The 20,905-nt window shown below is 45.3% G+C and overlaps 1 protein-coding gene across 3 annotated transcripts in view; it reads left to right on the forward strand.

Moving 5' to 3' along the window:
* SDK1 (sidekick cell adhesion molecule 1) overlaps nt 1-16,003 on the forward strand; it is a 385,780-nt gene extending 369,777 nt beyond the window's left edge. For all 3 annotated transcript variants that reach the window (XM_056503413.1, XM_056503412.1, XM_056503414.1), the window contains 5 exons: nt 984-1,148; nt 3,876-4,013; nt 5,930-6,050; nt 6,180-6,309; nt 12,766-16,003. In XM_056503413.1, coding sequence (XP_056359388.1) covers nt 984-1,148; nt 3,876-4,013; nt 5,930-6,050; nt 6,180-6,309; nt 12,766-13,041 — 830 coding nt within the window. In that variant the 3' untranslated portion in view covers nt 13,042-16,003. The remainder of the gene's footprint in view (nt 1-983; nt 1,149-3,875; nt 4,014-5,929; nt 6,051-6,179; nt 6,310-12,765) is intronic.
* Nucleotides 16,004-20,905: the final 4,902 nt, after the last annotated feature.

Raw genomic sequence — 20,905 nt, forward strand, 5'->3', positions numbered from 1 at the left:
TGCTTGAGAGGTCAGGTCTGCGAGAGCTACGCTGGGGAGGCGAGCTGAGGGTTTGGCCCCAGGTGTAGACAGAGATTCCATTTTCTCAGCAGAAATGCTGGGCACCAATTTTTACTGGGAAGCTAATCAGTCAGATTAATGTTTGATTTCTGCCCTCAAAATTTTTGAGTGGTATTTTTAATTATAGTTGGTTTTGTTCCTCCAAGTACCAGCATCCATCTTGTTGAAAGTTCATTCCATTGCAGTCAAGTGAATGTGAGGTTACAGGTGTGGATCAGGGATGGGAATGGTTCCTGATCAGGATGTGAATCAGGGTTAATGTCATTATGGCTGTGGAGAGCCAAGATTACCCTACTGAAATACTCCCATCAAAATGGCATTGTGCTTCTAACAACTTCAACAGCTTTATAAAAATGAACAAAACTCATTTCTGTTTAAAATAGCAGAGCACAGAGTGCAGCACCAGCTCTGTGCCATGCCAAGGACACAACACTGTTGCTGTCATGGACCAAGCAGCACTCCAGTGACACCAGTTCACACAAGGACTTACATTAGTCCAAGCCTCACTTGAGTCCTTCCACAGCAAAGCAAATTTTGCAGTGTGAAAGGCAAGCAAAGCCTTTGTGATTAGGACTCATTAAAGCAGCCTTGGGTTTACCTGACCTGTCAAATGACAGATGTGATGGGTGACCTTACCCACTCAGGAGGGATTGGCAGCTGCTCCAGCCAGCTCAGGTCTGTGTGGGTGCTGCTGCTGATTTTAGAGACCTCTTCCATTGGGGCTATGGAGAGATCCCATCCTGAATCAATGCACTCACATGGGGTTTGCAGGGCATTCTGACACCTGTGTGTGACAGGGCAGCCTCCAGGTGAGCGTGTCCCTGCCCTGGCTCCAGCACACCATGAGTGCCAAGCTCTCTCACCGAGCAGGTGGCAGTGCCAGGGCTCCCAGCTGATGCCATTTCTCTCCTGGTGCTCTCTAGATGAAGGACTCTGGGACATGTTTGTGAAGGACATCCCTCGCAGCGCCACCTCCTACACAGTGGGCCTGGACAAGCTCAGACAAGGGGTCACCTACGAATTTCGGGTGGTGGCTGTCAACGAATTTGGCTATGGAGAGCCAAGTGTTCCTTCTGTGGCAGTATCAGGTAATTGTGGATTTTTTTTTTTTAAAGGTTTTTCAATGTAATTTCCCAAGTCTGAGGGAGAAGAGGGGAAAAAGAAACAAACCAGACTCTCTAGTTGCAGCCAAGAATCAAGAGCAGGTTATTTTCACTTGTTTTAGGATAAAACTGAAGTAATACAGTGGTGAATTAAGGTTTGAAATTACAGTATGTTTGATTCTCAAGAGGAAAACTGTGCATGTGCTATTTTAAAGCTTGATAAAGAACCTACTCATAGAGAGTTTTTATGTCAAATCTCTTGTCATGACTAATTTGCAGTCTACAATTTGTTTTCTCTTTCTGCATTCCCAGACTGTTTTTCGTTTGCTCTGCTTTCTTTTTTTTTTTTTTTTTTTTTTCTTTTATCTGGACTGTGATAAACATTTCTGTGTTATTTTGTATTTGGCTCTCACAAATACAGAAGTGTAGTTTCACATTATTCCTGATAATCCTCTATGCTGGCAGTCCTGCTCCAGTGTAATTCCTACAGTTCCCCTCCACCAGAACAGTTTGTTGGTGATGCTCTGGGGCTCTTCCCACTCTCCCTGCTCTCCTGAGCTTACTCCCTGTAAATAGGGATATGACCTAAAAGTGCTTCCCAAATCCCTGTGAGCAGCCCAGCCCTCTGGTTTCCTGACTTGAGTACCTTGAAAATCAAATTTCTCTCAGCTTTCCTGGGCTGGGCAGCTGCAGTGCCTTGGCCTGTGGTGAGGTGAGAGACCTTGCCCTTGGGGAGGCTTTGCTGGGTCTCCTCTTCCCCCTGCTCTGCTCCAGGTTGCTTTTGAGCCATAGGTTTCATCCTTGCTGTGTCAGCAAAGACAAAGGGAAGGAAAGAACCTGATAAAGTGGCTTTGTGATTAAAAAATTCTGGAGAGTCCTGAGAACCTGGCAGTGCTCCAATATCTGGAGTGGCTTTTATCTCTTTGCTGCTCCAGTGAAAGGCATGAACACCATTCAACAACTCCCCAGCAGGCAGGAGTAGCAAGTGCTGCTCTCACCATGGTGGCTGCTGCACTTGTCCTGACACAATTAACCACTTACCCCACGAGAGCTTCCATGGATTTCCTGTGAGTGCTACCCTTGCTTTTCTTCTTCAGGACAAGGGCATGGACAACCCACTTCAAACACCAAGAGTCAGTGTTTTTCCTGTCTGGGGTTTCACAGAGGCTGTAACACAGTGTAAAGGACCAGCAATCATGTCAGTCTTTGCTTTGCTCCAAGACATTATTCCTCTGAAGCAGGGCATGCATCTCCTTGTGAAGCTTTCTATAAATAAACTGCTTGTTTGTAAGTTCTCCACTTGAACAGAACTATTTAATTCACCTCCTTTTGATGCTTCAGTGTTCCTCTCAAATTGCAGTAGGAAAGTGAGAGGCTTCCATTGAGATTCACAGTCATAAAAGTATAAAGCATTTTAGGCTGGCCACTTCAGCTGGCACAGGGAGGTATAAATTGCCCTGAATCTGCTCAGCCCAGCATGGCTTGTGCAGTTTGTCTCTAGGATTTTATTGGCCTGGACTGGCCTCCTAGCAAAGAAAGAGCGTGGCTGCTTTTCCCTGCTGCAGAATACCCAGTGACCTGGAACAAATTTGAGCTGGTATTGTCAGGCTTAAAACAGACTTTTATTCAGATCCAGGCTTGGGACAGTCAGGGAAAGAGGCAGAGAGTGTTTGGTGATAGTGAGGGGTTGAGTTGTTCTCCTGGCATCATTCATTCCTGCCAGGTGGTGTTCCACCTTACAGATACAGGGAAATTATATCAGCTGCTGGCTCATGCTCAGAAGCTGCACTTTTTCCCAAAGCTGAGAGAGCTCAAGGGAGGACAAAAAGAACATCACTGCAAGTAAACAACAATACTTATTACTTTAAACCAAGACTGGCGAGGTAACTCCAGGAAGGGGAAGTTAGTGTCATTTTGTGTTTCCACTTGAGGTCAGATGGGGTGAAATGACCTGAGACTGCACAAAATCCAGGCAATTGAATTGTTACCCCTGTGCTGCACATCGGGCTTGGCTCAGTGGATGGAGAAGTGATATACAGTAGCAGTGAATGTTGGAATTTGGAGTTAATGGAGGTACTGAGAGACACTGAACCAAGTGTACTTTTTTCCCTGGCACTAGCTGTATTTTTCAAAGAGCCACTGAACAGCATTTTGGCAAGATAAGCTTCTCAAAAAGTGGAATAATCATGGGTCATGGCACATATATCAGTGGTTCCCTTGACCCAGGAATGCCAAGCCTGCCATGGTCAAGAAATGTAGCTGTGCAGAGCTGTGGGAAGAAACCTGCCTTTCTTCTCCTGGTGATAACTTCTTAGCTAAGGGCCTCTGGAGCTGCTCCAGGGGTGTGAAAGGTGCTTGTGGAGATGGAACTGGTTGCTCACAGAAGCTGTGGCTGCCCCATCCCTGGGAGTGTCCAAGGCCAGGTTGGATGGGGCTGGGAGCACCCTGGGATAGTGGAAGGTGTCCTTGCCCATGGCAGGGGTGACACTGGATGAGCTTTAGGGTCCCTTCCAACCCAAACCATCCTGGGATTCTGGGTTGGAGCTGTGATGTGCTCCTGTTCTCTGACATCTTAGAAGGGTCAGCAAGACCCTCGAGAGTCTGAACCCCTTCTCTCCTGAGCACCACTGAGGAGTCATGTTTCATTGGGGAACAAGAGAAAATTTAAAAGGGCCACAAAGAGGAACTGTTATTTGTTTTTTGCTCTTTCAGCACAAACAGAAGCCCCTTTCTATGAGGAGTGGTGGTTTCTGCTGGTGATGGCTCTCTCAAGCCTCATCCTCATCCTGCTGGTGGTGTTTGCATTGGTCCTGCACGGCCAGAGCAAGAAGTACAAGAACTGCACTGGAGGTAAGGCATCATCTCTGTGCTGTGCAAAAGTCTCAAGAATCAGAAATACCTTTCCTTTGAACTCCTGATTTCCTCAGCAGGGACTGTGTTGAGAGCTATTTTGCTTGGCAGAAGACTTGGAACTCTTTGCTGTTTGGCTTGGTAGAAATGGCTTTTGCCTTTAGCCACACTGGATCAGAGTTTGGACACTGACCTGCCATGGGCTCAGACAGGACAGACTGCAAAAAGCCCAAGAGTCTGGGTCAAACACCTTGCAGATAAGGAATAAATAAGGAATTTGTTTGCCATAATTCCCTGATAGATGGGGAGAAGGAGGAAGATTCTGCTTTTCCATGGCTGTTCCAATGCAGATATTCTAAACCTCTGTGTGTGAGGACTGTATCACAATTCCTCTACATTGAGTGCCCTGCATCCCACATTCCTTCCCTAAGCCAAGCTGCAGTTGCTGGGCTGGGGGCCAAGCAGCCAGGAGGTGTCTTGGTTATCTGGACCTGTTACATTTTAACATATAGTGAGCATCAGGCTTTGAATTTTCCTTTAGTGATGATTTTTACCAATCTCCTTTCTTGAAAGGAAACGGGAGCTACCTGCTCTGTAACTTGGAATGGCAAATAGTCCCCTTTGAAAAAGCCTCATTCTTGAGCTCTGAATATTTTTTATCTTTTCTTCTCCCTGCATGATAAAGTCCTGGGAGAATTGTTCACATGTGTATTTCTCTGATAGCCTCCTCCACCTGCAGCAAGAAATTTCTCTGATGCCAGGAGGTGCCAAAAAAGGCACATTAATGAGAAGGATCAGGTGGATGGGTCCCTGCACTACCTGTTCTTAGGGATTAATGTAATGAAGTCTTCCAGGCAGTATTTAGTAATTCAGTCCCAAAGTGAAGATCTTCTCTTTCTTTGTAATTCAGTTCTAACAAGTGTTAGAAAATCAGATTTCAGTCCCACGAGATAAAAGATGTATGCATACCATGGCATTTGACCAAGTTAATATTATTACATATTTGTATGCACAGCTCATAGGAAATCTCTCATCTTCTTAGTTTTACTGTGTGTTTGGGGGACAGACATGAAAAGGCAGGTCTGACCTGTGCTGTCAGACATCTGTGTTCACAGAGCCTTGATGCAGCACTGAAATTGAAGATAAGGATAAAGCACCTGTCTGCTGCAGCCAGCCCTTCTCCCTGGGACACGGGCTCAGCTCACACCTTTGGGATGACAAAGGATGAGCACAGGAGAGAAAAAGCTCCTGCTAGATTTGATCACAAGATATAATATACTGAAAAGAATACCATTTATAGAAAGAAATATATATAGAAAGAATTCCTTCTTCTTCCCATCCCGTCCTTGTTCCTGCCTTGCATTGTCCAGTGATTTCTCTATACCTGATCCTCATTTCAGCTGTGGCATATTTTCCCCATTTGCTATCCACTTGCCCTTTATCTTGCTTTTTTTCCAGCCTTTTTTTTTCTCTCTCCTTTTTCTCTTTTCCTACATTTCCTAGTTTTACTTTCTCTTGCTTTGCTCCAGTCAGTGTGGAATGGAATTCACAGCACCTGATTTAGGACATCTGCAGTAGCCACCTAAATTAGTTATCTGGTTTCTATTTATAGTCAAAAATCAAGAATAAGCACTTTTGAAGCCCAGTTTATCTGTGCTATTTTAGATACTTGCCTCTGAATGAAATCCATCCATCCATCCTTGACTCCTTTCTCCTCTTTTGGCTTCCTCTGCCCCTTCACCTTCCTGATTCACTCCTTGCCTTCACTCTATTCGCACTTGCCAGTAAGAAAAATAAAGAGAATTTCAAATAATTAATGATGTCACAAAACAGAAAGAAGGACAAGTTAGCTCCTGCAGTTCTGTTTAGGGGGAAAGTGCTTTTGTTTAGCTGAACCTTTCATTTCCTGGCTCCAGGTAAAACCATTTCCAATGTGGAAGAGTCAGTCACCCTGGATAATGGAGGCTTCACTGCTCTGGAGCTCAACAGCAGACACCTGAACATCAAGAGCACCTTCTCAAAGAAAAATGGAACCAGGTAAAAAGCTGGAAGAGGACTTAAACACCCAAGTCTCTGCCTCTACCTGTGATTCTGGCTTCTAAGCAGGATTTCATTAATTCCAGGGGAATTACAACATTCCAAACACTCTTCCTTTGCCTTTCCTAGGTCTCCTCCTCGGCCAAGCCCAGGGGGGCTGCACTACTCTGATGAGGATATCTGCAACAAGTACAATGGGGCTGTGCTGACAGAGGGCTTGGGCCTCAACGAGAAGCCCCTGGAGGTGTCAGAGTCAGAGGTAAGGATTTCCATCTGCCTCACATTGCACAGACACTGCAGATACTCATTTCCATGCTGAATCCTGGCAAGTCTTTGAAGTCCCAGTCTCATACCTGCATCATGCTGTGTGGTCACTGGTTGTCTCAGGGATTTTAAAAGGTTCAATTCACCAGGCTGTTTGCATCACATCTTAAAATAAAAATATCAAAGGAAAGGATGACAAGCAGGACCCAGCCAAGGCATATTCCAGACCTGGCCTTGGCAGATATTCAGTTTTCCAGACTCAGGTAGAAAGATAAGTGCAATCAGTCTCTGGAAGGATCTGCACACCCCCTTCTGCCTGTGGGCTGCAAACTTGGGGCACTTTTGGAAAAACACACACGTGCTGCAAAATAACTGTGTGTGAGGTTAAAGGTGAGATGTGCTTTGGATTGTTGCACTGGCTGCAGTGTGCAATGTGGTTTGCAGTTCCACAGCTGCAGCAAACCCCATGAATCAGAAGAGTGGTCTGAGTGGTGACAGCCACTGCCTTGCTTACAGAGGGACTAGGTGGGAAGTGAGGGAGCCAGGGAGACCTGGCCATGGCTGTGAGGGCCCAGCATTCAGCTCTGTGATACCCCAGCCTTGCCTTTAGACTGCTCTCCACAGAAGGTGGGTGTGTGCCAGCATTATCCATCTGGCAAGGCTCCATCTTGTGCTTCACACTCCCTGCAAGAAGGAAGAGAGCACTTGCTGTCTGTGAAAGTCCAGCAGTGGCTAGGGGTGAATAAACAGACTTCAAAGGAGATGCAGAAAGGTAAATCTGTCTCTAAAATCAGATGCTGTCAGCTGAGATGCTGATGAATCTGAACTGACAGCGCAAGAAGCGAGCAGTGGGCCAAACCATGCCAAACCTGACCCTTGCAGCAAGAAAAAATCACGGGCAGCAAGTAGTGAAAGAAGATGACAGTTTTCATCTGTAGCTTTTCTGCACCTGCAGCTACAGCTGCTTTTCCTGGCTACCTAGCTCTCACCTCCTGCTAATTACCAGCGACAGCCTGCTGCTTTGTGCTGCCCTGTGGCCGACCCATCGTGCAGGCAGCTTTCCTTGGTGCAATGTCTCTGCAATGCTCCAGCATTACCCTCCAGATTAAACCCACAGTGCTTTGGTCATGTCACTGTAACAGCCCAGCATTAAACCTGTCATTAAAACAGTTTGCTGAGCATGATCGTGAATTTAGCACTGGCACCTTTTGACATTAATTTCAATGTCCCGTGTGGTATTTCCTGGTGATGTGCAGAAGTCTCCTTGCAGGGTGTCATTATGCCTCCTATATGCACTGCTTGTACAGCAGAGAATGAAGTGATTTTGGTGGGTTTTTTCTCAGGCTACTGATATTGTTTATTTACTGTTGTATTGCTGTTGAGCCTGAAGGTCTCAGTTGAGATTCTGGTGTTTTTGTGAATGTGGATGTGCACGTGAGTAAATGCACAAAATATGCCCCTGTTTTTTCCTTGGGCCTTGGATATGCAGCCTGCCTCTGTAATGTCTTTGATGCTTGTTTGGTTTTTTTGTGGTGGGGAGTGCTTTTAGTCATGAAATGTTAATATGCTCCCAGTAGAGGTAGCAGTAGGAGATGCTGCCTTTTGATCAGCCTGAAAATGCTGTTTATGTTGGCAGGTGGAGGCAGGAGGTGAGGGTGGGTTGGGGCAGGGGTGGGCATAGATGATTGACCTCTCTCTTTTCAAGTGTTCCTGTACCTATTAGCTCTTCCTGTTTGTCTCTTAGTTTCTTCAGTTTCTGTTCTCAGAGAAGATCTTAATAGACAAGCTCTGTTTTCTGAGACTTACAGATTTTTTATCTGTCTTAGCAGACAGAATGGTTTGCCTTTAGATGAAGAGTTAAAGATATATTTTCATGTAAGAGTTCTACCCAGGTTTGGTCCTCTGGAGCAGAGGGTCCTGATGCTGTTTTCCTCTAATACATTTGTGTGTGGGTCTCAAATTCCACTTAATATGATGCATATCAGGGCAGGCAGGGACAAAAACTGTGCCTTTGCCTTCAATCCTCTTTTCACCATGTTACTGCTTAGTCTTACGCCTGTTGCCTGAGGTGTCAAGATTTTATATGGAAAAGAGGGAAGCTCACTGGCTTCAAGTCTCCTGGGGTTTACTGAACATGAAGAACTGTTGGGCTGACTGACTGCACTTAAAACACAGCTGCCTGGGAGCATTCCTCCAAGCTCCCTCCTGGAGAGGAGAGACACACAGAAACAAAGGGGAAATCAAGTAGGACTCTTAATATTCATAAATCAAGTGGTGAACTTACTCCATGTCATGAAAGCCAAGCACCAGTACTGTTAATGAGGTTAAAGAAGTTTAATTGGCAGGTACGGAGCAGGAGACTGCTATGAGTGTAAATTCTAAATGATTCATAATAATAGGCTTTTAGTTAATGAGTCAAATGGACAAGGCTCTGGACAGATAATCTGAAAAAATTTGGTCTTCACCATCTGATGATGTATCTGCAGTGTTATCCAGCCAAGAAAGAGCAGGAAGAGAGGGAAGGCTGGTGCATGTTTGTGTGTTCTCACATGTCCTTGTGGTCTCCCAAAAACTGATTCCAGGAGAAAATACTCTCACAGGCTGCACACATTATCAGTCAGTGCTGGATGCTCTGGCCTTCCCACTGCTCTCTGCAGTCTGACTGGCTTTGGCTTTCTCAGCTCTGTAGAAGGATATTAAGTTCCACTTAACACTTCAGAGGGAATAGAGTTTAACTTGTTTCCAGGAAAGCTCTCCACTGATTTTGACAAGTTGGACACTATGTGGAAACCAGCTGCAGGTGACACATAAAACAAGTAAGAGTGGGTTCCCATGTCCAGAGAAATGTTTTGCATACTGTTTTCCTTGTGTCTTTTACAGCATATTTATTTCAGGCCAACAGAAAAAAAATCCTGCTGTCATCTACTTTTTAGAAGTAATCTTATAAGGCTGTTTCTTTTGTAGTCACTTAAAAGGATAACTGGAACTATTATCAAATTTATTATCACATTTCCCACTGACTAAGCCAGCCAACTCTGGTGGCTGACTTGCCTCTGAGCAGCACTTGTGCATTTTGTACTATGAAAAATAAACCTAAATAGCCTCTCATTTTCTGTATTTGTTGTTTCATAGGCATCCATGCACCTTTGGTTGACAGTGTGTAATGTCACCACTCACCCAATCACGCTCCAGTCTATGGAGGTTTCCAAGGTAACACAGCCACAGTCATAGGGAAAGGAGAAAACTGAAAACAAAGCAAAAAGCCCTGCAGCATTTTTATTTACTCAATAGTTTAAAAACCACTAAAGAGTAATCCTCTAGTATAAGCTGTCTGTATTGTCATGCTAAACAGGTTTATCTTACTTCTCCTTGATTTTCATCGGGCTGTGGAATGCCAGTTTAGAGTATTCCTTGCTGATAAGGGTGGTTATTGGAGTCTTGCTGGGAGCAGACCTTAGGAGATACTTCAGAAACACAGACACAATAGTCAGTTCCTGCCTGTTCTGAAAAAAAGCGCAGAAAAAACATGTTGTGTCAACACTAACAAGCAGGTTATCCTTTCCAGCATCAGTCTGAATGATGGTGAAAGGCTGAAGTTACTGCAGCTCTATATGTTTCATGACAGTTCCTTCTGAAAGACCCTGGTGTTATTTACACCAAAACAGTGTTCCCTTTCAGTTGGTATAATGAACTAATTAGTGGACAAATTATCAGCAAGTGGTATTGTTTTACATTCCCTCTTTCAGGCAAATCTGAGTGTCACTGTATTTCAAATGATATCTCCTCATCTTAAAGTGTTCCCAGGATTTCTCCTCTTTATTATGTTGACTTCTGGGAATCTTGAAAGAACTTGGCTTAGGAACAGAAATTATATTAGTTTTGTGAGAGAGTGGTTTTTTTTCTGGTGATGGACAGAGCTCAAGTGGCTGCATCAGTACTATTACAGCTATAAAGCTGTGTCACATGCTTTTTTGCATTTCTCCTTGGGGTTTCCAGCCTTTTAGTTGGCTTTATCCAACCCCACAGATCCTCTGTTCTGTGGGGACGTCAGGAAGACTCATAAAGAGCCACTAGAAGTTTGTGGGGGTTTTTTTGCTCCTCATGCTTATGCCACCTCAGCTCAGCTGTGATCCCTCTTTTGAGCAGGGCTGTTTCCTTGTCAGTGTGCCTGAGTCAGTAAAAGTGATGGTGGGCTGGGGAAGGAGGCAGAGGACATGGGAGAGCAGTGCCTCATGCCTTTGACAGCTGGAGGATTTCACAGCTCTGGGTGCTGCCTCTGGTGAGCAATCCTGACCTGTCTCTGCTCAGGATGCAGAGACTTTTTTCCATGTCATCCCTCAGCTTCCCAGCCATTTACTTTAAAACTACACTATGGACACACAGCATAATGTTTGGAGACTGATGCAGGATGCAATCTGGCTTCCTGCTGAGTACAGAGGGAACCAGGGTTTGGGGATCTTTTGGTGAATTTGGCTGTCTGCAGTGAGGACCAGCCTGAGCTCCTGGTGCCTGGCCCTGCCATGCTGCCACATCTGCAGCCATCCATGGCACTCCTGTTGGAGCCCCTTGCAAAAACAGACAGGGCAGTGCTGGCAGGATGTTCCTGGCAGCAGTGCCAAGACTCTGGAGCTGCTCTCTGCACCCACTGGCTGTGAAGTGATCCAAATCTGGGGCTATTCCAGGAATGCTGCAAAAACCACCTGTTCAGGAAGGTCTTTGGAGGGAGTCGGGTGTTGGCTTCCCAAGCCTGGCAGCTGGTGCAATGGAGTGTTTTTCTAGGAGATAGGCTTTCTGTGTTCCTTCTGGAATAATTATTAAATGCTGGTAGGGCTTTGTTGTATTAGTGATCACTTGTCAAGGCACCTGAAGCTTTTCATTCTTAAAAAATCAAACAGTACATAATTCCTAAAGAGCCAAAGCCCAGGTAATAGTGTAAAGGAAGTTTTGCAAAGCTGTAAAAAGCTGCTTTGCTCACTTCTGGAAAGCCCTGGGAAAAATTTCTCAGCTCTGTCCATCACCCTCTGTGCTGAAAATGGGCACAGAATAGTATTGAAGCAGCTACCTAAGCAAAGAAGTGGGATGATGGATGCTGTGCCCTTTTCAAACGATGGTTCACAAGGTATTTGAGGATTGTTCTTCAGAGACCATTAAAAAGGAGCTTTAGAGAAGGAGAGACAAGTCTTGTGGCAGGCAGGATCAAGAGGGATGTGTGTTTGCTGGGTGGTGTCATAGATCAGAACCCCATCAACCTTTTGAAACTAATTGCAGCAACAAACAGTGATGAGCTGCACTTACCTGTCTCTCTTGTGTGTCTTAGGCAGCTCCTACTCTGATATTTAATTGCCTCTAGAATTGGCAATGCAGATTATTGGGAGGGGGGAGGAATAAAAGCTTTTGCATGGTCTAACCAAAGATTTTGAGGGAAGGCATGAGATCTGGAAATGCCTGGGTAAATGTTTGTGTGCTGGATGGGATGGGGCTGTTACTGGTGGGACCTTCAGTGGGAACAGAAGGAAAATGAGCTCTGAGATTCCATGGCCGAGGCTTTGCCGTGGTCCCTGCGCTCAGCAGAGATGTTTGAGCCCTCTGTGATTCCTCCAGCTGCATCCCAGCAGCAGCACTTCAGAGGAGGGGCAGATGCACAGAGCTTATCTGGTTACATCTCAATAGAGCTCCTGCTTGATATTGATGGGAGCTTTGAAGCTCTCCAGCCACCGTGCATAAATGTTTCAGGGGTAGGATCTGCTCTGAGCACAGAGCTGGGTCTGACTCATCCCAAGGAAGCAGCCCCTCCTGCCTGGCAGCTCTTCTTCCCCAGATTTTGCATTCTCTTTCTTCTGTCGCTGCTGGTTGTGTACCTTGTACCACCAATAATCAGCTGGAACATGCAAATAGTGTTATTTGCCTGTAAAAAAGTCTGATTTTACTTAACTCCCTTCCAGTTACAGAACTAATTTTCAATACTTAACACCCAGAGTCCTGTGCAGGTGGCTTGGGCTGGCCACCCCAAACAGTGGCCTGGCTAACCAGAGTGTTTGTGAGGAAGGCATCCCTGCTGTCTTTCAATCAGAAGAGAGATGCTCAGTTGTAATTGCAATATTTCTGATTGTGATTGAAAGCTGTTGATTTCGCTGTGACCTCTCTACACTTCTCTGCATCTTGTGCCCAAACAGGAGCTCCTGGCTGCTCCTGCATCGTTCTGCAGGGAATTAGAAGGGATTTCTCTCTCGCTTATCATCAGGGGACTCTCCCTCTAGCAGCAAAGTCTGGCTAAAGCAGAGCACAGTGCTTTTGTGGGACCACACTGGGGCTGCCATCCCTCTCACCTTAACACTGCAGCTTTAGCTGGTGATGCTAAACCTGCCTCTCATTTCTTTGCGAGCACAACAGGCTAAAAAATCATCGATACTGATGACCGATTTTTTTCATTCTATTTTTCCTCATGCCCCAGGTCACTGACTCGGATTACGAGGACGAGCTGCCCAAGCACTCCTTTGTGAACCACTACATGAGCGACCCCACCTACTACAACTCGTGGAAGCGGCAGCAGAAAGGGGTGAAGCAGCACCCGGCGTCCTACAGATACGAGGAGTGCACGGCCAGCGAGACAGAGCCCTATTTCCAGACTGTCATCACGACACAGAGCTCAGGAGGGGTGTACACCCCCACGGGACAGCCCGCGCCCGGCTCCCGGACTCCAGTGACAGGATTCTCCTCCTTTGTCTGAGCGGGCTGGGGCACGGCGGGACAGCCACGGCGGCCGTGTGCGCGTGGCCGGGATGCTGAACTCTGGGGGACGTCTCTTATCAGGGTAGAAACGGATGGGAACACACCTGAGGCTGGGTTGTTGGTGTTTTGGTTGGTTTTTTTGTTGGTTTTTTTTTTTTCTTTTCCTTTCTGAAGACAATCAACTCTATAAAAACACGGAGCTGAACTAGCTGAACCTTTGTTTAAGAAAACAAAAAGAAAAAAAAGGAATTCTGAACAGTGATGATTTTAACCACTTGTGAATAGTAGGGGTTTTTTAACTGCTTTTTGTAACACTGCTTCAGGAAGCAGCTCCCATGCCCTGCTCCTTCCCTCTTTCTTTCTCTCCCCTCCTCCTGTCCCACTGCTCCCAAACAAGCAGGTGAATTCCCGAGATGCAATGAGTGACTTTGTGATGTGATTTGAAGAGAAAACATAAAACCTCCCAGGCTCCTTTTTCTTCCTTTTTCTCTACTCCTTTTTTTTTTTTTCCTTTTTATCTTCTTTTTAATTTTTCTCTGTCATCAAGATTAAGTAGTAAAACATAGAAAATGGACACATTTTTAGGTGAAAAGCAGACACCTCCTCTCTTCTTGCTGCTCCACGCATTAGGAGCACTGGCTGATCAATGTAGGCTCAGATGTGTCACTGTGTCTGCTCTAAGCTCACTACTGGTGTATTTATATTGAATTACTGACTAGCCTTTTTTTCTTCTTCAAATGGGACCTGCTGCATTCTTTAAATATTCCAACTCCAGGGCCTTTGGAAGAGGAGATGGCTCAAAAGAGCACTGTAGGCAGTGGTGGGCGAAGCAGGTGGGAAGAATTCAGATGTAAAGTCAGTTTATTTTTGGTGTGGCTCTAATCCTCCTCATGGACTGCGTGTACCATTTGAATCAGTCATTTTTTAAAAGTCAAAGGACATAACCGAGCAAGCCAGAGGAAATTTTCAATTAAAATTTCAGTGACAACCTAGAGAGTTTACTCATTGATGAGGGTTTTGATCATCAGAGTTACCGTGCCCTGCCAACAGAAGTTGAGCATCCTTTCTCACCCAGACTCTGCAGTTCTATTTACTGGTCTGTAAAATGTACACAGTAGCAGGGTTTGTTAGATTTTATTTTTTAGTACAGAGACACACCACACAGACTGGGTGAGTTTTGGTGTCCACAGGTGCCTTTTATTGATTCTGCAGCTTCATATCTGGGAGAAGAAAAAAATGTCTCCAAATAAAGCTAACCAGTTTTTTCAGGCATTGGGGTCATGAATTACCTTGTGCACGTTTACAGCCTGCTCTGTGCACTTGAAACTACTGCCTTTGGAAAGAAAATAGGAGATTTTTTTTCATATATTCTCCATTCTTTTGTACAGCTCACTTTTTGTTTTATTCTTTTCTATTCTTTTCCTGAGTCTGTCATGTTTAGTAGCAAGTTGTTTACTCACAAGTAAGTTGTCAGGCATTGAAAGATTTGAAGTCCAGCCCTTGGACGTAGCAACAGTCCTGGTCACCAGACTTTTTATCATAAGAGCTTGAAAGGTGAATTTGGAAGTAGAAGAGTCTTTGCCACACCAGGATCTGGCATTTCCTTCCAGGTGGATAGGCCAGGAAAATTGGTGCTTGCTAATGTCCTGTCAAGGCCTATGTGGGCATTGTTACCACAGAAAATTGTCCCTGTCCTCTCAAGGGATGCGCACACCTGTGGCAGGGGAGGTGGTGTCTTCAGAGCAGGTTGTTTAAACCAGGCTGCCCAGGGGCCTGGTTGGGAGTATCCTGGTGGCACCTCACCAAAACAGCTGAGGCCAAGGGCCAGCTCAGCCTTGCTGTCACCTTTCAATGCCTCTTGGACAGGGCAAACGATCTCAGAACTGCTTTTGCTCTCCGGCACTGCCTCCGAGCACTGCTGCTCTTGGTGCGTGCAGACTCTGCATAGCTTTGGCACTGGATTGCTGTTCCTCTCCAAAGGTTCCAGGAAGAAAAATTTCAAAACCAAAAACTCCAGTGGGTGTGTTTAAGGGCTTTTGAGTTTGGCTAATGATCTGTAGCTCATTAGATGGCAAGGGACTCGCAAAGACATGGCTGAGCCAAAACCCTGTGAGTCATCCCCCTCTCTGCACCTGGTAGGATGTGTGTGGGATGGAGATGGGGCTCCAAAGAGGATGACTTGGAGTGTGCTGTGGAGAGGAATGCAAAGCAAACAAAAAACCCACTGCCTTCTGTGCACTTTGACTGTTCTCTTAAGCCATATGGACTTTGCTTTAATTACTGCACTGCCAAAATTTGTTTTCAGTCTGCGTTTTTTTGTTTCTTAGACAAAATTATCTACGTGACTTTCTGATTTGTTTTCCTTTTCCTTTGTCATTTCCTGCATCAGATTGCATATTTTAAAGATGTTGTTTTTGTACATTTGACACAGCAATGCTATTGCTCTTGGAATTTGAATGGCACTTGTCCAACAGGTGTAAGAGGTAGTGCTGCAGGAGAAGCCCTTCAAGGACCACTGAGGACTTTAGGGATGTAAATTAGTAGGAAGTAGATGGAACACCGAAGACTTTGCTCCAAAGGAAAGCATAGTGTAACTCCACATCTCCTGAATATTTCTAGATCTCAGTTGGTGTAGATGCAGTTACTCCCTGGGACTGATCTGATACCACATTGAGAAAAAAACCTAAGAAAACCATGGGGAATAAAGGAAATGGACTTTGTGGCCACTGCTCCACTGAAGGACAGCATGGGGAGCAGCACAATCTATACAAAGCGAGGAGAAGAGACTGTTCCTTTTTTCTCAGAACCAGCTGCAAACTAAAAAGCCTGAGCTTGCTGAGGACCTGCTGAGTTGGCTGTGTGGCTCTTTTCTTCTGACTGCTGTCAAAATAACAGGTTAGGTGTGATTCCTTTAGGACCTGTTGATCCCAACAAAGGTATTTCTGTTCCATTCTTGTCCACATTGTTGTCACTCTTGGTTATGTTGTGTTAGGAGTTGGCTTTTCTGACCTGTGAGTTTATTTTCCACAGGCAGTGGCAGAGTGAGGAGGCACAGTGCCCTGCTCAGCCCTCAGCTGAGCACAGGATGTGTTTTCTGCTGTGCAGATCCTGTGTAGCTCCACGTGTGACGCCTCCACCTTCTTGCTAACACACTCAACTTGTAAAATATGGTTAATAGGTAGGTTTTATTTACTTCACATATCAGGGAAATTGTTTTATCTGGAAGGAAATGCTCCATCAGTTAGGAAGAAAGCTCTATTTCATTGCTGCAGTCTTTGGGAATTGCAGCCTTGAAATACAACTTTTAAACATTTGTTGTCATGTTACAGTAACTTCACCCATTGACTTTGCTTTCATTTCCATCTTCCTGTTTAGAATAGTCTTGAAAAATGAAGGCTTATGTTAAAATTGCCTTCTTAGGATATTTTATTTTTATTTATTTATTTCCCTTCCCCTGTTCCTCAGGTCTCTTGGTGACTGTTACTGAAAAATAAAAGCAGCATCATGAAATGACCAAGGGAGACATTTCAGGGAATGGTTTAATAGGAGCTTGTTTTTCATGCAATAGCCATAACAATATCCAGTCTCCTGCAGGTAAAAAGTGCCCAAGTCTTCACCCCCTGCCAGGGCTGAGATGACACCAGTCACCATTGTCAGCAATGCTGCCAGCCCCAAACCCCAGGTTGTCCCTGCCATAAATCACTTGCAAAAGTGCACAGATGAAAGGAGCTGTGCTGTTCCAGCCCACTCGTGGCAGAGCATTTTATCCCCCCCACAATCCGTGTCACTGTGGTGTGTCCCCACCATGGCCTCTCCCACACCCTTGGGTGGAGTGTTTTCCATTCCGACCTTTTAACGCTCCGATGTTTGGGCAGGGCCAGCGCTGTGCAGGCACAAATGGCAGTGGTGACAAGGGACAGGAGAGGGCACTCCCTTGCTTTCACTAGTGACAGTCTCTTATTCCCTACCGTGGGAGTGACTCTGGAATGCCTTCATGGGGAGGGCAGGGAGAGGTGAGAGCAAAGGGCTTTCATCAGCATTTACTAAAGGAATCACACTTTGGCCAGTGATCCCACTTTTGGGAACAGTTGGCATGACTGGAGAGAAGAAAGAAAAATATACAAAAAAGAAACTAATCTAGTACTCAAAAGGATTTTTTTTCCCTCTTCATTTTGAGTGTTAAAACCAGTGATGTTTTGCAGATGGGCCAAGATCTCATTTTTCTTCCTTATACCAAGGTCTCTGCCAGAAGCTGCTGTAGCAATTGTTTGGACTAAAAATCTTGACATGGAGATGCATTTATTATCCTTGCCATTGCTTCCCTAAGAAATCTGTTGGGTCATCCAAAGATTATCTAATCTGCTTTCCAAAAAGGGAGGAGAGAGAGAGATCTTTACACATACAGAGCACTGGTGTCTTCTCCTACACATTGCTTTCAGATACACAGGGCAACTTGTTGGAGAAAAATCCTTTTGGAAAAGGAATTTATCAGAAACTTTAAAAGAAAGCAAACAATCACATAAGAAAGATAACCTCTGGCAGAGGCATTAGAAATCTTGAAGTCCAGAAGCCTGTGATGTTTTGATGCCAAGATCTCGTTTTTACCAGTAGCAGCCAAAAGGACACACACAATGAGGGGTTTGGAAAGGAAGAACCACAGAGCTGTTGGGACATGGGCAGGTTGTACTGCAGACAGCTCCACTCAGCCTGGAGTTCCTGCTAGTTCAGTCACATTCCTTAGGTTGCTTTTATAGGCTGTTGCCAGCACGTGTGGAATCCACACATTACCAAGGTGTTCCTAGAAGCTCTGAGGTTACTGGAGGTGGGGAAATGTGTGTTGGTGTGGTGTTCAAACAAAGCCACACGTGTGGTGATGTGGTTCTACAAAACCCATTGAAACCTCCTTATAGAAACCACCCTTGAATTGGGAGCATGTTCACCCCAGGACTGAACATGATGGGCCTGAAATGGCTCCACCTGACAAGTCATAAGATCCCAGAATGGTTTGGGTTGGAGACAAGAGAGAGATCTTGAAGATCACCTTGTTTGAACCCCCCTGCCATGGGCAGGGACACCTTCCACTAGACCAGGTTGCTCCAAGCCCCATCCAGCCTGGCCTTGGACACTTCCAGTCCCTTCTGTTCTTTGTATTCTGTTCTCCTTTTGTCCTCCCCCTGCCCTCCCAGGAAAAGAAAGCTGTCTTGCACTTTGTGCAGGTGTAGAGTTTGCTGCAGAGAGCCACAATGGATAAGCACACACGTGACACTTGGGACAGGTGAGATTTGTTTGAACAAGGACTGAAGTACCATTAGCACTTGAGATTCAGGCTCTGACTCAGAATTTTATCTTCTCAAAGCTGCCACTTGCCCACTTTAAACAGCCTTGGGGCCTCAAGACTTGACAGGAAATTCATTATTTCAATGCTGTTTGATCACTGTGCACTTTCTTGGAGCTTGAATCACTGGATACAGACAGGAATGGGGTTACAGAGCTTTATATCAAGGTGTTTTCCCATTTGTGTCCAATTCACTAGATTTGGGAATTTCTGCTGCCATGGAATGGTGGCCTTCTGCAGGTGGGAAGTGCCACCAGGGCTCCCTTTGATGTCATTAAGCCCCTGGGCCCTGCTGGGGCTGTCAGTGCAGTGGGAGCTCTCAGGTAGCAGAAAGGTGCAAGAACCCCATATTCTGGTGAGTTTGTAGCTGTCACTTTGCCTCCCTTGGGCTGGAGTCCGCCCTCTGATTTGGTATCTGCTGTCAGCTTAGGGGTAGGACCAGCTCACACAGCTGTGTCTGAGCTACCCTTCCGTGTACTCTGGTTATCAGATCATTGCTTTTATTCAGTGTCTCCTTGGAGAATTGCCCTGGATTTTTGTTCCACACCTCTTGTTAGCCTCACCTTCACCACTCCACTATTTTATATGAGAAAGTTACTTCTTCTTTTGCAAACTTGCTTCTGATTAAAAGAACCCTTTTGGAAACATCTGTGTCCTTGGTACATTTGTTCTGTAGAAGGGAAAAAAAGTATTTTTCCAGACTCTTCTCTTGCTGAAGAAGTTTCCGGGTGCCTTGCCAGCATACTCACAAGTTAACAGCTCAGGACTGAGAATGTAACACGGACTGAAATTCCTCACTGTTTGCTCTGGACTGTAAAATCTTACAACCCCTGCTGCTTCTCAGCTAAGCTAACACTCTCAAATAGTTTCCACGCAAAATTTGATCAGCCCTAAATATTTTATTATTTTGCAGCAATAAACTTCCTCAGATCCTTAGAACAGGAGAGTCAAAACACACTCAGAAACCCATGGGGTCAACATTTTTTATGCCTTTGTGCCCTCCTCAGCAGTGTTGTAACAGTTGTTAATCAGCTCCCACAAACGTGCAGATATTGGGGAGTCAGAATGAGATCCCAGCTGGGGGAAATCGGGGCAGCTCTGTTATTCCAGGGTGGTTGGTTGTGCTTTTCATCCACTGAGCATCTGGCCTGGAGAAGTAAACTAAACACAGTTAGGTCAGCTACAGCTCTGGTGGGAGAAATGAGGGCAAGAAATCAATTTTTTCCAAGTGGGAGAAGGGAAGAAAAAAAAATACTCAAACTGTGAAGGAAAGAACTCATATTCTTCTGCTCCTGAAGAGGATATTATAAATAATGCAGTGTTGTATAAATACAGGCAGCCCTTTGCAGCTGGGAGCTTGTAATAACCCAGAGGTATCACTGTACCCATTCTGAAGATGAAAATCCTCCCTCCACAGCATTTTGTGAACGAGACATTATCCTGCAAAATTGCCATAAGGTGCAGAAGTGCTTTTTTGAGGCCATTTGGCTTCAAAGTCTATCATCCTCCAGCTTCCAGCCCTCACTCTTCTCGGGATGTGTTTTCCCCACACGTTTTTCTGGCTAGGATTGGAGCACGGACATAAACATGGGAGTGGATGGAAATCTGCCACGGTATTCCTAGCCTAAACAATACCAGAGAAAACAGATTGGCTTCCCGCCCTGCCCTGAACAGCACAAGCAGTGGCTTGACTGAATCAAGTAATCTGGGCTTTCATTACTGATCCTTTTCCTGCTATTTGTCTCTTTTGTTCCCTCTTTTTCCCTCTGCGTTTTTGCTCCAGGCTTATTTATTTTTCTCCTTGCTCCTTTTCTTTTCTGTTTTTTTCTTTTGTAAGCCTGCTTCTTGTTTTTTATTATTTTTCCTCTCCTCCTCTTTCCTCACTAATTATTTTCATTTCAAACCTGCATTTCCCACAAAATCAAAAGGAACTTCATGTGAACACATGTTTTTGTTGGGTTTTTGTTCACTTCCAGTGTGCTCCAGGAGTTCTTTAGCTTTGCTGTCTTGTTTACTTAAAAATGCTGGGCACGTCCCTCCAAGCCAAGGCGGTGTGGCCGCTGACTTCCCAGCCTGGTAGAAACCTTCATTAAGCAGGCACTTGGCACGTTCATCACCATTTGTTAACGAGTTAAGATAATCCTAAATCAGACCAGGCTGACGTGTGAAGTCATTCTTCGAGGCTTTACAAGGCAAATTTGTCGGAGGCAGCGCTGAAACCTGTGAAGTCTTGAGGAATCAGAGGAGCTGTACCTGCCTGTGGAGGAACAAGAAAGCTGAAACTATGGTTGTGTGACAAAAGTGTGTTCAGAGGAAGAAGGGACCAACACCCACGGCATCACTCAAAGGTAATTCCTTGCTTTGTGCAACTTCCAAGGGTTCTGTGCACCCTTTATGCTGATGACACATCCTAGAAAAGCAGTTGGGGCAAAGCCAAGGACTAGTTCTGTACCCTGAGCCTCCTTAATCTGAGTTTGTGCCCTTTGTGCCCTTCACAGAGGCTGTAGATAAGGCAAAAAGGCAAGTT

This window comes from Oenanthe melanoleuca, chromosome 14 (genome assembly GCF_029582105.1).
Source record: "Oenanthe melanoleuca isolate GR-GAL-2019-014 chromosome 14, OMel1.0, whole genome shotgun sequence".
NCBI classification, from domain to species: domain Eukaryota; kingdom Metazoa; phylum Chordata; class Aves; order Passeriformes; family Muscicapidae; genus Oenanthe; species Oenanthe melanoleuca.